The 16,505-nt window shown below is 53.5% G+C and overlaps 1 protein-coding gene across 3 annotated transcripts in view; it reads left to right on the forward strand.

Moving 5' to 3' along the window:
* TBC1D16 (TBC1 domain family member 16) overlaps positions 1-14,210 on the forward strand; it is a 29,825-nt gene extending 15,615 nt beyond the window's left edge. The window contains exons 5-13 of one of the 3 annotated variants that reach the window (XM_030962295.1): positions 5,319-5,516; positions 6,557-6,704; positions 7,690-7,857; positions 8,924-9,072; positions 9,814-9,948; positions 10,582-10,768; positions 11,145-11,324; positions 11,808-11,954; positions 12,460-14,210. In XM_030962295.1, coding sequence (XP_030818155.1) covers positions 5,319-5,516; positions 6,557-6,704; positions 7,690-7,857; positions 8,924-9,072; positions 9,814-9,948; positions 10,582-10,768; positions 11,145-11,324; positions 11,808-11,954; positions 12,460-12,705 — 1,558 coding nt within the window. In that variant the 3' untranslated portion in view covers positions 12,706-14,210. The remainder of the gene's footprint in view (positions 1-5,318; positions 5,517-6,556; positions 6,705-7,689; positions 7,858-8,923; positions 9,073-9,813; positions 9,949-10,581; positions 10,769-11,144; positions 11,325-11,807; positions 11,955-12,459) is intronic. The other 2 variants (XM_030962293.1, XM_030962294.1) reach the window with 2 other exon arrangements.
* Positions 14,211-16,505: the final 2,295 nt, after the last annotated feature.

Raw genomic sequence — 16,505 nt, forward strand, 5'->3', positions numbered from 1 at the left:
GTGGTTTGTTTGTCAGGCTGGCGTTGGCAGAGCTGTTGTTAATTCCCAGCCCCGTCCCTGACGGTGAACTTGCTGGTTCAGCCCAAGGTCAGAGGGTGCCTGAGGAGTCCCTGAACACGGCTCTGGCCAGGGACCCTCTGCTCGGTCCGAGGGGAGGGAGGACTCCAGCACTTCTGGATGTAAACAGCCTGTTCCTCGGGTGTTGTTAATAACAGGAATGCGAGGAGTGACTAACAACAATGCGCTGACTTGGACAAGCGCTTGGATCTGCTTCCCGGTGCCCTGCTTGAAAGGATACAATTATTTTTCGTAACTGTTTATTTTCCCTTTACAGCGAGCTAAGCGAAGCAAGTTTGTCAGAGGCAGAGTGCTCCTAATTTGGTCTCCAGTGACCTCTGCCGCCGTGATTGGCAGCCCGGTGTCAGGGAGGAACTTGTGCCTGGGAGATAGAAATGAGCAGAACAAATGCCGTAGGACAGCTTGGGTTCCCCGGGGGACACGGGCTCCAAAAGGTGAAAGAAGTGCAATTACAGGAGGTTTTCAGCACAGAAAGTTAATTAGCTACTAAATAGCATTTAGTGCCGTTCAACGTGGGGAAATTTATGTTTTGAAAGCAAACAGATCAATGGAAAGCCTGTGGAACAAGCTCTTGGAAAGTCCATGTTGACATCCGTGTACTTTGTACTGTAACAGCCTGAGTAGTTTTTCCCAGGTTTCCCCAACGAATAGGAGGAATTGTTGGATTTGTTTCCCACGTGTTTGAGGATGTATAGAAATGCTTCCACGTGAGGATGCTTTGACATTTCATTTTAGAAATCCTGGCTAGGCTTTCTAAATCCCAGCTATCTAACACCTTGTTCCCTGGTCACCGTGGTCAGTGGAAATCAGTTTGGGTTCTCTGAGGCACAGAAACTTCAAGTTCCAAATGTTTTCAGCCAAAGGGTGGCTTTAACACAGTTCTTAACCCGGTTACTCATCTGTGCTGGTCAGAGTGTGACACAGCAGCATTTCCCTGTCTGTGGCTGGCTCTGTGTGCCACACTCCGTGGGAAGCTGGTGCTGTCCTGTGAGTGTCCTTCCAGCCCTGCTCTGCAGAGCAAGCAGACACATTTCAACATCTCTTTCTTAATCCTAAATTACCAATCTGGTTTCCTTTGCATGTCTTTTGTGTCACTGAATTCAGCACGTTTCAGTCTATAATATATGTATATTGTCAAGGACACTTTTTTATCAGAACAATGGATTTGGGTTCCAGATACTCAATATTACCTTACTCTGTACAGCCACTGCACTAAATTTTTAGGCATTTCAGGATAGCTTTGAACTTTTATTGGCAGATTATTTGTTTGAAGCTGTCTGTCTTAGCAGCTGATGCTGCCAGGAGCTGTTTCACCTTGCTGGGAAGAAGAGGAACCCAGAAGGTCAGTGCCTGTGGGGAATAGTGGAGAAACAGAGAAATGCTAACCCCTGGGGAGGAAAAGGGGCATGTAATTCCCATTACATGGATGCTCATACATTATGATGATACTCATTGTCTGTAAATGATGGTCCCAAGCCGGCGTGCAGGAATGCTGGGGCTGTGGGAGCTGTTATTAGTGACTGATGGAGAGGCAGCTCCAGCAGCAGGGCTTTGCTCTGGCAGGAGGCTCGCTGGGAATCAGGTGGTGCACGCTGACAGCTTGGGTAACTGCCACACCATGGCTGCAGCCTTCAGCCCCTTTCTCTCTTGTAATTATATTTGTCACATCGCATCGTAAAATGAGTTATTAGGTCTTTGTTGCTGAAATTGGCTTCCCAGGTAATCAGGGCAGGTCTCTGGAACAGAAATAATAATTGGGTTCAGCTCTCTCTGTGCCGTGGGTGTGTTCCAGGGCTTTGGAACAGTGAGTTGGGTCCCACTGCTGCAGGCTGAGTCTCACCTGAGCTCCTCGGCAAGGCATGCGAGAGGTCCCGTGGGGTGGGAGGGGGGTGGTGGCTCCTTGGGGCTGCAAAGGCTCCAGGAATGTGGATATGGTTGGCTGCTGTAATTGATTGTAGAGTGGAGAAAATACATCAGCCTCTGTTCTTGCTCCCTTGCAGGAATGGGATGTGTTTTGGGACAAGAGTGGTGGGACTTGGCTGAGGGCAAAAGGCTGAAGTGGAATCACAGAATCACAGAATTGTTTGGGTTGGAAAAGCCCTCAGAGATCATCGAGTCCAACCATTCCCCCAGCACTGCCAGGGCCACCACTGACATGTCCCCAAGTGCCACATCCACGTGGCTGTTAAATCCCTCCAGGGCTGGGGACTCCAGCCCTGCCCTGGGCAGCCTGTACCAATGTCTGACAGCCCTTTCCATGACTTTTCCCCTAATATCCAACCTGGCCCTCCCCTGGCACAACTTGAGGCTGTTTCCTTCTGTCCTGTCCCTTGTTCCCTGGGAGCAGAGCCCAACCCCTGGCTGGCCCCACTCTTCTGTCAGGGAGAGAGAAGGTCCCCCCTGAACCTCCTTTTCTCCAGGCTGAGCCCCTTTCCCAGCTCTGTTCCCTTCCCTGGACACGCTCCAGCCCCTCCATGACCTTCTTGAACTGAACACATGAACATGGCCCAGAGTTTTCTGACCCAGGTTTTCTAATCCTCCTTGATTTTTCTCCCTGTTCCTTTTATTCCCGTGGCCCACTGCACTTGTTGTTTTGCTGACCAGTGCTGTGTCGTAGCTGGTGCTCTGTTTTTCCTGGATCCCACAACCCAAAGTCTCTCTGGAATGTTCCTCCAGCTATTTGCATTGCAGTGCTTGAGCTCCTGCTTTTATGGGGTGCTCTGGGGTAAATTCCTCATCCAACAGATAGAATAGTCTGGCAAACAATAAACTCTTCCCCTGCATTTGTCTGTCTTGAGTGCCTGGTGAGAGGACTCCCCAAACCCCACAAAATTAGCAGAGATCATACTGCTTATTGTCACTAACCTACAGAATGATCTCAATGTTAAAATTTTATTTAAAAGTAGTCCAGAGATTAGAGTATTTTCAATTTTTTTTTCAATCAATATGTACAGGAAAAGGTAACTTTAGACACAGTGTGGGTTTTTTCCGAATTTCCCCGGTGACTCAGTGAGCACCAGCACGAGGCGCTGCTCTGTCCTGTGTGAATGTTTGTGTCCATTGACCCCTGAGAAGGGCAGGGAGGGCACAGGTGTCTCTTTCAGATTTCACCCTCTGCATCAGTGAGAAGGTCGGAATTTCCCCTCTCTGCTCACCCCTGTGCTCCTTGCTGCCTGCAAGGCTGCACCCCTGACACAGGAGGCTGCCGTGCTGGGGATGCGTGTGCGAGCTTGTCGCCGCTGCTGGATGGGAACTGCAAACATTTGTCTTGGACAAGCATTTCCGGAGGTTCCCCCGGTGCCAGGGCTGTGCCCGGCCTCTCCTGCCCGCAGGTCTCAGCTGGCTGAGCTGCATCTGGGGCAGATTTGGGTTTGGAGCACAGGGAACTGCAGCTGGAAATGCTGTGCTATGGAATGCCCAGCATCAACGCCACCTCTACTGGTAACTCATTTCTTGGCAGCTCTCTGGACATTTCTGCTGGTCATTTCAGATGATGTTCTTGAAGAACTGGCATGTGGACCTCTGTGACCAGGACCTGCATGATCCTCACACCAACCCATTCTCCAACCCATTCCTTTGCCATGCTGACCAGCTCTTCTTTGCAAGAGTTTTAGAAAATGGGTTGCCTCTGCTTAATCTTTGAGTTGGTTTGAGTCATCTCTTCCAGGAAAATCCTGTGTAACCAGCTGTGGCTGTTATGAAGTGTTGCTCCATAAATACCAGCTGCTTCTAGCAGGCAGTCCAGCCCAAGTGTCTTGTACCAGCACTCCTGTTACATCTGTGTTAATGTTAGATACTCAATGTTTTAGAAAGTGTTACATTTTGCCACCTTATAGAAAGTAATGGGAGATTTTTCATAGAGGCCAGTACAGTCTTCACGGGAAAATCCCCAAGGCAGGGGATGGTGTACAGCTGTGCCTGTGGTCAAAGGCATCCTGGTGTCTAACCTGGAGTGACTTTGGATGTGTGGTGCCACATCCCTTCTGAGTCCTCATCCTCCAAATGGCCTGGTGTGAGTTCTGCTTTGCTGCTTTCTTTCCAAAAACCGGAGCAGCAGAACTTCCCAGAGAGCCACGAAGCTGCTCCTTTAGCTGGAGCCCGCCAGCCTTGGTCACATCCAGTGCCACGGGAGCAGGAAGGGGCTGGGGGAGCTGAGTCCCACCCTGCAGCAGGGCTGGGATGAAAATGGCCCCAGCTGCCTGGGCTGTCCAGAGCCCTGTCTCAGAATCCCAGAATCCCAGAATGTGCTGCCCTGGCCCGCGGGGCACTGCTGCTGCCCAGGACGCTGCTCCTGGGGAAGAGGCCCCGAGCCGGGCGCGGGAGGCACACGGATGTGAAGTGCATGCTGAGTGTGTGATTTCCAGCCTTCAGTGCCCACATTGTTGGATAAGAGGATTAGAAAACACCACACAAAGTGGCCTTGCAGGGGGCTGCTTTGTACCTGCTCTGGGCCTTGTCTGGCAAACCCCAATTTCACAGCAGAGCCCATTCAGAGCCCTCGCCGAGATTGTTCACGTGCATTGGCCTTTTTACGAGCCAAGGGGTCACAGTTTCACATTCACTTCATTCCCAAAGCACTGATAGTTTTCGTTTGGGATGGGGGCTGGTGGGGACATGGGGGCTTTTTGAATCTGAGCTCAGTTTGCATTTAAAGCTGGAGATCTGGGGTGGATTGGGAAAGGGTTGGGCTCGCTCTCTCTACTTTATGGTGGATTGAAGAGCTCAGGTGTGATTTCCCAATCCTAACTCTGCCAAGGTTCAAGATTGCAGGTGGAAACCATTTGTCTGGAGTTTATAGACATGAATGCGGGAGGTGTAATGAGAAACTCAAGTTCAGGGGAAACATCTTTGGATCTTACTGGTCAAAGAGGGCATTTCCCAGATGAGATCTCAGGTCCATGCTGCTGTTGGAATGTGCTCATTCCTCCTGTCCCCATCCTGGTGTGGAGTGGCTGAGCTGGACACTGAGGTTTTCTTCATTTTACCTTCTCAAAAATTGGTGTTTTGAGCAATGAGTTTGGCTCTCCCCAGTTCTGCATGCAAGAACTTTAGGAAAAGGCCAAAACCAGGATGCTTTTTGGGATGGTAGGGATTAATTTAAATAAAAATAATTTAGTTGGTGAATGAATGCCAGTTTCAGACCTCTGACTAACAGTTTTTAACATGGAGCATCTGTGATTGGTGCATGTACCCACAGCCTCCCATGGCTGACAGGGTTTTTGTCCCCACTCTGCCCACAGGGACACGTGTGACAATCGCATGACCTGCTCCACCAGCTCTGCCTCCAGCCTGGACACCAGTGCCCAGTTCCAGGAGAACAATGGGCAAACGCAGAGCACCAGATGGGATGAGCAGCAGAAGGTATTTGCCCTCGAGCAGGTGTGTGGTGTCTTCAGAGTAGACCTGGGACAAATGAGATCCCTTCGCCTTTTCTTCAGGTACTGGATCCTTTTGTGAGCTGTGTGAGAATTGTGTGTGAGCCATGTGTGAGCTGTGTGAATCATGTGAATTCTGTGAATTGTGTGTGAGCTGTGTGTGAGCTGTGTGAATCATGTGAATTGTGTGTGAGCTGTGTGAATCATGTGAACCATGAATTGTGTGTGAGCTGTGTGAATCATGTGAACCATGTGAATTGTGTGTGAGCTGTGTGAGCTGTGTGAATCATGTGAATTCTGTGAGCTGTGTGTGAGCTGTGTGAATCCTGAATTTCTGTGAGCTGTGTGTGAGCTGTGCATGCTCCATGCTGGGGCTCTGGGCAGAGGTGATTTCTGCAATCCTACCTGGAAGCCTTTCCAGAACAATTGTCTCCAGGAAAGTCAGTGTCAGCCTTCCCAAGGAGAGCCTCTGAATTACAGTTACAGAGTCAAAAGGATTTTATTTTTAGTAAAGTAGAGGTTGCTCTTAGCTGTCATACCATAAATGCTTCAAATAACCTGGGGATATGAAAAACATCTTTATCTATGGTACCTTTTCTTCTGCCTGCCCCTCACCAGGCTCCTCTGGAGTCTTGCTGCTCTCAGCCTCTTCAGTTATCTTTCAAATTATTACAAAATTTATTTCAAATAATTGCAAAAACATTTTTACTCCCTTTTTTTTGCTCTCACTCCCTGTTTCTTTGGACAGAGCTGTGTGTGAGCATGTCTGCACATCCCTAGGAGCTGACTTTGTGTACTGCCTTAATGTTTCTGGGGCAGACTTCCTGTGGTTTCTTTCTCCAGGGAAGACAAATTTTAATTCCTTCATGTGAAGGAAGGGTAAAAATAGTGCTGCTACCAGGCACAAGTGGAGAAAATTGTCACTATGACCATGTCATACAATCATAAAATGTCTCAGCTGAAGTGACCCATAAGGATCAGCGAGTCCCAGGGATGTAAAGCTGCCTGTGTGCCCTGTTCGAAGGGGCAGCTTGGTGTCTCTCCCCGAGGGTCCCTCGTGGTGCTGGGTGGCCCCTGCAGGTTGCTCTCCGTTGTTCCCACAGTGATGAGGCGTGCACCTGTGGGCAGCTGGTGGTGGCGAGCAGGGAGAGCCAGTACAAGATCTTCCATTTTCACCACGGGGGCCTGGATAAACTGTCCGAGGTGTTCCAGCAATGGAAGTACTGCACTGAGACCCAGCTCAAGGACCAGGTACCTGAGGCAGGTGTTTCACACGCGGGTTGGTGTGTTGGGGAAATGAGGCTTTGGGTTCATGTCAGCAGGTCAGGCAGGAAGCTGCCAGATGCTGGGTGTTTAGGGTGGAAATGCAGACTGGACTCTTGGACCTGTCTGTCTCCATCCTCTCCTGTTCTACCTGTGGAATATGGGGGAAGATTTACTTAGTGATTTTGATGGACCTGACAGGTCAGCGCTGTCCTTTAGGCACAGAAGGTGCCTGGAAATCTGCAGAGATAGGTTGGAAATGGTGTCAGAGCCTTTCATCCATCTTGTGACGCATAACATTCCGTTTGGAGAATGTTTTGACAAGGCATCTTGCCATATTTTGTTCAATCTACATACAAATGTGATAAGAGCTCTTTAATTATCTGTTTAAGATATTGTATGTGCTTATTAGAAACAGTGATTTTTAAATTTCCATCCTTCCCACAGAGCCCCCCGCTGCTTTTCTTATTACGGTCGCATGGGCTCACTTTTTGCATTGAGCAACCTTTGATTTTTAAATTAAATGTCAGCTGCAGCCTTGCACTGGGATCCTGAGTGCCCTCAGAGAGCCTGGCAGCGCAGCTCCCCGCTCTCCTAACAGCAATCCCTTTGTATATGGCCAATCATATGTAATTTATTGCAGGCATTCCTGGCAGGGGCAAGTTTTGCTGTAAGCAGCGTTAATTCAGTTTCAGGTCAGGGATAAGATTGGAGGAGGAATGGAAACTATTTTTTTTTTAAGATGAAGCTGTTTCGCGGTGGATTTTAATTATTCTAATCACTCTTGTTATTGTAATGGTTGGAATTAAAAAAAAAAAAAGGCAACAAAAAAAAAACCCAACAGAACCTTCCCAAGTGCAGCTCCTCAGTGCTTAATCCTACATGAACCATGCAGTGGTTTCCCTGCTCTGGGTTTCACACTGTGCTGCTCTCTCTGGCTCCTGCTGCAGCTGTGCTTTGCTGTCCCCCTCAGCAGCTTGCAGATGAGAAAACCTGCATGCAGTTCTCCATCCGCCGGCCCAAGCTGCCCTCCTCAGAGACCCACCCCGAGGAGAACTGCCAGCGGCGCCTGGACGTGGCAGCCTGGCTGCAGCACCTCAACGAGGCCGGCCAGGTGGAGGAGGAGTACAGGCTCAGGAAGGTGAGAGGCTCTCTGTGTTCTCTCCTTTGCTGAATTGGAGTACAGGCTCAGGAAGGTGAGGGGCTCTCTGTGTTCTGGGCTGAGGAGGAGGAGGACCGGCTCAGGAAGGTGAGGGGCTCTCTGTGTTCTCTCCTGTGCTGAGGAGGAGGAGTACAGGTTCAGCAAGGTGAGTACAGGCTCAGGAAGGTGAGTACAGGCTCAGGAAGGTGAGGGGCTCTCTGTGCTCTCTCCTGTGCTGAGTGTGGGTCCCCAGGGCAGCTGCAGGAGTTTGTGTTCCTGCCAGGGACAAGAGTTGGGCTTTTGGGAGGATGGAGACCTGAGTGAAGCCTTGGCTGGAGCTCTTGCTGTGGGACTGGATTCCCACCTGGGCATGTTCCTGTATCACCTGCTGCAGGTGACCCTGCCTTTGGACTGGATATCTGCAGAGTCCCTTCCAGCCCTAGCAATTCTGTGGCTCTTTGGACTGGATATCTCCAGAGTCCCTTCCAGCCCTAGCAATTCTGTGGCTCTGTGGTGGAGGAGCATTTCTCTGACAGAGGAGCTGTCCCACTTCTGCTGCCGTTTGGAATCAATAAACCAAAGTGCCCAGCGCCTGCTCTCTTTGCAGAATGTGTGACCGAGGCACAGAGAGCACTGGAGATTGCTGAAAGAGCTGAGATGGTTGAAATAGCTGAGATTGCATGAACTGAGATTGTGTGATCTGAGATTGCTGTATGAAATAACAGGGCTGAGGGGAGCACGGGGCTGGGCCCTGAGACAGAAGTTTGCAGTGCAGTGCAGTCTCCAGGATTTGGGATTAAGCCGTGACATGAGAACGACACGTTAATCATAGAGCCTCTCCGGGGGTGGTTATTGACATTGAAATGAGCCTGATTTGTGTCTGGTCTGGGAATAGAGGGCCAGCACTTTCCCTCTAAACATGTGCAAATTGCAGGAGCTTGAATCAAGGCGTCACTTGTCAGGAAAGAGCTGCAGAGGCACCAAGGCACAGCAGCGGGCAGTTGCCTGTTGCTGTTTTTGGGAATGCTGAAACTGTACCGGCCATAACTTTTGCTCCTTCTTCCAGGCCATTTTCTTTGGTGGGATTGATATTTCCATCCGTGGGGAGGTGTGGCCCTTTCTGCTGCACTACTACAGCTACAAGTCCACCTCTGAAGAGAGAGAGGCACTGAGGCTGCAGAAGAGGAGAGAATACTTTGAGATCCAGGAGAAAAGGTAACAGAACATCATCATCCTCCCCTGCTCATTTTCCTTGGGCTGGGCATCACAGTGACACCTCAGTCTCTGCATCCTTTGCATGAGGAGAGGCTGGAGTAGAGGATTAGGAGGGATGGGGAAGGAGGTGCTGGGCACTGCTGAAGCTCGGGAGCAAATGCCACAGAGCTCAGACATTTCCTCACCTGGGTTTTGGGAACAGCCTCATCAGAACCACGCAGAGAAAACCTCGCAGGCGAGGCTCAGGTTAGAACACTGATGGTGAAATTGGGGTCTTACATTTCTTTATGAATAAAATGTGCATTAAAATAAGGGATGAGAAGGGTTATGTAGTTCTAGAAGGTTGTTAATGCAAGAACTGTTAGGTGGAGGTGGGTGCACTGAAGCTGGAGGGGCACAGTACTGTTGATAATCAGGAGACAATCAAACCAGAGTGGTGATTTCTGGTGTGCTGAGTTCCAAGGGGCAGTGGAGAACAGAGTCTGATGCTTCTGAAGTGTTTATTGCAGCGAACACATCGTGTCATGCTGTTTATAACCCAGGAGGCTCCTTCCAGTAATCCCCTGGGACAGACAATCCACTGTTCTGGGCAGACCTGCTGGTCTGTTTTTCAGGTGCTGAGGAAACTCGGTACAGGAATAGTTTTTCTCTGCAAACTAAGACTGAAATGAGGCTTTTTGTTCATTGTGGCAATCACATTCCTCTCTTGGCTGCCCTGTGCTGTTGCTGTGTGGTTCCCAGGCTGTCCATGACTCCAGATGAGCAGAAGGATTTCTGGCGCCAGGTGCAGTTCACGGTGGACAAGGACGTCGTGAGGACCGACCGCAGCAACCAGTTCTTCCGAGGGGAGGGCAACCCGAATGTGGAGACCATGAGGTGAAGTGGCTGATTCCAGTCTCCTAACAACCATGTCCTGCTCAGTGTTCCCAGCCCAGGCTGCCTGGGAATGCTGCACAGCACCCACCGTGCCTCTGCAGCCATGGGATGCAGCAGCAAGGCCTTCCCCAGTGCTCCCACTGCTGCTGCAGTTCCCTTCTCTGCCCTGTAACCCTGCTCCCATCCCTGAGCTTCCCTGCACACACAGGCACAGCAAAGCTGCTGTGGTAGGGCAGTGGGCAGGTGCTTGGGTCTGTGGTTCTCCTGGTGGGGAGAGGACAAGCACACCCGAGTCTGCTCCATGACAGTGTGACTTGTAAAGGTGTGACCTCAAAGGAGTTGGGTTTCATCCAACAGCATGGCATGGAGCTTTATGGATGTGTTGGGCATCATCTCTCCCTTCTCATGGGCCATTCAGTTCTGTCCTCCTAATCTTTTAAAATTCTCATTTTCTGTTTATATTTTGCTGCCTGTGAATGCCAAAGCTTTTCCTGAAGTTTATGCCACAGGACTGGGGTTTGCAGCAGGGTTTCCCTGTCTGTGTTATAGCACCTCACATGAGGCCCTGTGTCCCTGAGGTGATGCTGTCACCTGCCCTCACCTGTCCCTTCTGCATTTGTGTCTCTGCTCCAGGAGGATCTTGCTGAACTATGCAGTGTTTAACCCAGCCATTGGCTACTCCCAGGGCATGTCTGACCTGGTTGCCCCACTCCTGGCAGAGGTCCTGGATGAGTCCGATACCTTCTGGTGCTTTGTTGGGTTGATGCAGAACACGATCTTCATCAGCTCCCCCCGGGATGAGGACATGGAGAAGCAGCTGGTGAGGCTGAGTGCTGGGCTCCCTTCAGCCCTGTCGTGGCTTCTCCTCTCCCCAATTCCTGGGCTGGGGGGGTGTCCAGCAGGCCAAATCATGCCACCCTTGGGGTGATCCTTGGGGTTGCCATGTGCAGGGCCGGGAGCTGGGCTTTGGTGATCCTTGTGGATCAGTTCCAGCTCAGGATATTCTGTGATTCTATGGAAATACCTGGTGGGTAGAATTGATCCTGAGGCACTCCAGAGGCAGCTACATCCTCCCTTCTTGTGGAATGGCAGCTGAGAGAGAAGAGCTGTCCAGCTCTCCAGCTCTGCAGCTCCCGGGGTGCTGAGGGTGCCCCAGGCAGCGCCTCAGCCCGGCTGTCTCTTGCTGTCCCTTGCAGCTGTACCTGCGCGAGCTGCTGCGGCTGATGCACCCGCGCTTCCACCAGCACCTGTGTGCCCTGGGGGAGGACGGGCTGCAGATGCTCTTCTGCCACCGCTGGATCCTGCTCTGCTTCAAGAGGGAGTTCCCGGAGGCCGAGGCGCTGCGCATGTGGGAGGCCTGCTGGGCTCACTACCAGGTGAGGCACATCCCGGCTGAGTGCTCAGCCTCAGCTCTGAGGGTGTCCAGAAAGGCTCTTCGCAGCAAAGTCGCCAAAATCGGTCAGGTCTGGGATTATGGCAGAGGTTTATCTGTGTAGCAGGAGGATGGAGCCCAGCTCGCCTCTCCTCCTTGGGGATGTCTGGGCTTCACAAGGACGTGTTTCAGGAAATGCTGAACACCCACCTCTGAAGTTCAGGCTTCTCCTACACAGCCAGGAAACATCTTCCCCAAATTCTGCTCTGTGGATCAAACACTGGTGCAGACTTTGCTGCTGTGCTGTGAAGGAAAGAGCCTTAGGCTCAGCTGTGGTTCAGAAGTCCCCAGTAATTCACATTCTCAGCATTGGGCAGAACTGAAGGGAGCAAGATCTTTCACCAAGGACCCGCTTGTGGAGGGTGGGAGGTGAAGCCAGAGCTCTGCCTCCACCTGCTGTACAGCAGCCCCTGTGTTCCCGTTGCAGACAGACTATTTCCACCTCTTCATCTGCGTGGCCATCGTGGTGATTTACGGGGACGATGTCATCGAGCAGCAGCTGCCCACTGACCAGATGCTGCTGCATTTCAGCAACCTGGCCATGCACATGAACGGGGAGCTCGTACTCAGGAAGGTAAATGCCCAGGTGCCCGTGTGGGACAAGCTCCAGAGATGAGTCAGAGTATTCAGAAACCCAGGGACTGCTGCTTCAGCCTTGCACCTCCTGTATCCCCGTGGCTGCCTGGGTGGGATGCTGCTGTTTGCCTGCAAGAGGGGTTTGCAGCAGGAGGAGGTGGCTGTTGAGTGCCTGGGAGGTGGCAGCGTGGTTGGGATAACCCTTGTTTGGTTTGGATAACCTGCTCAGGGACATGGAGCCAGAGCTGTCGGTGCCATGGTGCCCGTGCCCTTTCAGCTGGCAGTGACTGGGGCCATGGGATGAGCTGTGGTGTGTGTGTGTGGCAGCCCCTGTGACCTGCCACTGTCCCCAGGGCCTCGGGTAACCCTCAGGTGTTTGGCAGGACACACCTTTGCTGCAGCCCAGGCAGCCAAACAGGAGGCCGGGGTGGGAGGCCACCCCAGCCCTGCGTGTTGGTCCCCAGTGAGGGGTGAGCGTGACTTTTCCCTCTCTGTCCCTCCAGGCCAGGAGTCTGCTCTACCAGTTCCACCTGCTGCCCCGCATCCCCTGCAGCCTGCACGACCTCTGCAAGCTGTGTGGGACGGGCATGTGGGACAGTGGCTTCATCCCTGCCGTGGAGTGCTCTGGCCACCACGCAGAGTCCGAGAGCTGCCCCTACGGGGGGCTGGTGGAAGAGTCTTCTCCTGCACCAGGAAGTGAAGGCAAGAAGGGCCTGAGGACACGGGATGTCTTTGCCTTCCGAAAATAGCTGAGAGGAACAGGGTGCGACGGAAGGGAAGGGAAGGGAAGGGCAGGAAGGATGTGCACAGGGAAAAATGTCAAAGAAAGAAATGGAGGAATAGCTTGTCAAGGCTCCTGAGAAGACTGGAAGTGTGGAATGGAAGAGGAGTTCAATTGCTCTGTAGGGGAAGTTCTGTTGCATGGGTGATGGAACCTGAGAGAAAGGCATCGACCCAGGAACTGTGTTTGGATTTGATTTTGTTAGAAACAAGCTTTTCTAGGTTTTAACAAGGACTTTTTATTCTGCCTCTGGGACTGGAGTGGTTAGCAGCCAGAACTTTCTTACCTGCTGGTGAGAAACGAGAGCGCTTCGGGAGCCAAGGCCGCCCAGAGGTGCTGGTGGGCAGGTGGCAGGAGCAGGGCCAAGGCCACTGTCCCCTCAGCCAGAGCACAGCTCTCTGCTTCAACCAAACATGCAGCTTCCTGGCTTCTTTTTAAAGCCATAAAAGCCATTTTAATTATAATCTGCCAAAAATAAAACTGCAGAGCGTTGGGATTGCAGGGCAGGTGTCTGCTTTGTCAGCAAGGAAGGACCGGTCACCTCAAAGTCTTGTCTCTGACCTTTTCTGGTTTTATAGGATACACTGGCTGGCATGATTTTTTCCCATTTTTATAGGAAATGGACTGCCCCAGGTCTCAGAGCAGAGCTGCTCTGAGTCAGGGTATTTCACATACACTGCCCAAAGTTTCCTTCTTCATGAGATACTGGGAAGGAATTCTTCCCTGGGAGGGAGGTGAGGCCCTGGCACAGGGTGCCCAGAGCAGCTGGGGCTGCCCCTGGATCCCTGGAAGTGTCCAAGGGCAGGTTGGACAGACCTTGGAGTAACCTGGGACAGTGGAAGGTGTCCCTGGCATGGCAGGGGGTGGAATGGGATGAGCTTTAAGGTCCCTCCCAACCCAAACCATTCTGTGATTCTCTGACATTACAGCAAAGCTGTTTCTTTATGCTGACAGCTGCAGACTTTCATACTTTAGTCTGTTGTTTCCAGTATGTTTCCCATTGTGTTTCCTTTGGCTCTCCTCAATTACTGAATATTTACTGTCCTTGCCTGTCACTGCCACAGCCCATGGCACAAACACCCCGTGTGGGTTTTAGGCCCTTCAGTCAGTGCCAGGGGTGCTCCCTGTCCCACATCCCAAAGTGAAAATGAAACTTGCCTTGTGGCAGTCGTTTCTGCTGAGCTCTGTCTCATAAAGGTTTCCCTCAGGCTGTTTTTGAAAGGACAGTGTTTCTCCCCATGCCTGCTATAAATTTTGCCAGCCAGAAGTGGAGCTGGGGCCTCGAGCCCTGTTGCCAAAGGTTCTTACCAAACCCCGTGGCCTCCAAAGGCGTGTCCTGAGCCAGTGTTTGTGCCAAACGGAGCCAGGGGAGCACTTTCCTTGGGGGGGTGGAAAAGGAGCCGAGGTGGCAGTGGGCTGTGCCTGCCTGCAGCCCTCTGCAGCCCTCCCTGGCTGTCCTGCAGCCCTCCCTGGCTGTCCTGCCCCTACCACTCCCTGGCTGTCCTGCCCCTATCACTCCCTGGCTCTCCTGCCCCTGTCACTCCCTGGCTGTCCTGCCCCTGTCACTCCCTGGCTCTCCTGCCCCTGTCACTCCCTGGCTGTCCTGCCCCTGTCCTCCCTGGCTGTCCTGCAGCCCTCCCTGGCTGTCCTGCCCCTATCACTCCCTGGCTGTCCTGCCCCTGTCACTCCCTGGCTGTCCTGCCCCTGTCACTCCCTGGCTGTCCTGCCCCTATCACTCCCTGGCTGTCCTGCAGCCCTCCCTGGCTGTCCTGCCCCTGTCACTCCCTGGCTGTCCTGCAGCCCTCCCTGGCTGTCCTGCCCCTGTCACTCCCTGGCTGTCCTGCCCCTGTCACTCGCTCCTTCCACAGCTGTGCTGGGCAGGCTCAGTCCCAGCCCTGCCTCTCAGGAGTTCTGTGCCCTCAGCAGCACGTGGGGAACCTCGGGCAGAGCTGGCTGGGTTCCTGCACCTGACAAGCACATTTCTCTCAGAATCCTTCTGCAAAGCCTTACCCAGAGCTGTCCTGGAGCCCGTTCCTGCTGGGAAGGGAGGCAGCACCAGCCAAGAGCAGTGAATGGAAGGAGCCCTGACCCACTGAGGGCAGCGTGCCAGGGGCTGCCTGTTGAGTGGCACAAGGACAGCTCAGCTCCTGATTTGTGTGCCTTCAGTCCAGAGGATGGAATCCTTCCCCTGCATGGGAGCACTGGGGAAACCCCCTGGGAATGGCACAGCTCTGAGCTGGCCTGGCTGCCGGGCACCGGGGCTGCAGGCCTGGGCTGGGCTTTGGCAAGGAACACCTCTGGGAGGGCTGGGGCTGCTCTCCTCTGGGCAGGGAGCTCGTGGGGATCTGTGTTTCAGTGATAATAAAAGTTGGTGTGAGGCTTTTGTGTGTCCATTGCTGTGCAGGCTGGGGAAGCAGACACCGTCCCCAGCTTGAGCCGCCCCTTGCAGCCCCTCGGGGACGTGCTGGGTGCCAGGGCTGCCTTGCTGTGCCCAGGCTCTGCTCCTGGGCACCTGGGGCACCTGGTGCTGGGTGTCAGGGCTGCCTTGCCGTGCCCAGGCTCTGCTCCTGGGCACCTGGGGCACCTGGTGCTGGGTGCCAGGGCTGCCTTGCCGTGCCCAGGCTCTGCTCCTGGGCACCTGGGGCACCTGGTGCTGGGTGCCAGGGCTGCCTTGCCGTGCCCAGGCTCTGCTCCTGGGCACCTGGGGCACCTGGTGCTGGGTGCCAGGGCTGCCTTGCCGTGCCCAGGCTCTGCTCCTGACCTCCTCGGTGGCTCCATCCACGTGGAGGCTCCAAGTGGCAGGGGCTGAATTCAGGTCAGAAAAAGCACACGGCAGAAAATGCCAGAAGCATCTTCCTGCAGAGCCACTTGGTGGCACAGGGACAGGTGCCAGCTCCCCAGGGGGACAGCAGGAGGCAGACACTGCCTTGTGCCACCTGCCAGCCCCGTGTGGCACGGGCATGGCCGTGGGGCCTTGGCAGCACTGTGGCTGCTCCTGGTGCCAGGGCAGCACTGTGAGCTGTGGGCAGCCCTGCCAGGCCTGGAGGACTGGGCACAGTGACACAGCCCCTGCTGGGCACAGGGACACAGGGGGTTCTGGGCACGGTGGCACAGCCCCTGCTTGGCACAGGGGGCGCTGGGCACAGGGACACAGCCCTGGGCTCAGGGGGCGCTGGGCACAGGGACACAGCCCCTGCTGGGCACAGGGACACAGCCCCTGCTGGGCACAGGGGGTGCTGGGCACAGGGGCACAGCCCCTGCTGGGCACAGGGGGTGCTGGGCACAGTGGCACAGCCCCTCCTCGCCTCCCCACTCCCTGCCGTGGGCTGGAGGCACCACAAACCCCTCCCAGAAGGGCCAGGGCTGGTTTTGCTGCAGCACTCGTTCCCAGCCAGTAAAAGACAATAGGAAGAGATGAAGTAGATAATTTGGAGCGTTATTTTTCCACTATTAAAATGTCATTCAGCAATGTGGAAATCACTCAGGATTCGTTTAGTTAAAGACTCTGCACTGCAGCTTTGCAGCATGCGGAATCAGCTGGGTTCTGTTCGAAGCAGGGCTCAGCTCTGGGTGGGCATCCTTGGCACCATTTGCCACCCTTGGCCACTCTGCCATGCCTGGTGTCCCCTGAACGTCCCAGGAGACCTCAGGTGTCTGTCCCTGTGCTCCCCACTGGAGCTCCCCGTGCCCCTGGCACACACTGAGCCCGCTTTGCCCTGGCTGGGGACACAAAGGGATGGAGCTGGTCCCCAAGGGCCAGCTCTGATC

Source organism: Camarhynchus parvulus, chromosome 18, assembly GCF_901933205.1.
Source record: "Camarhynchus parvulus chromosome 18, STF_HiC, whole genome shotgun sequence".
Taxonomy (NCBI): domain Eukaryota; kingdom Metazoa; phylum Chordata; class Aves; order Passeriformes; family Thraupidae; genus Camarhynchus; species Camarhynchus parvulus.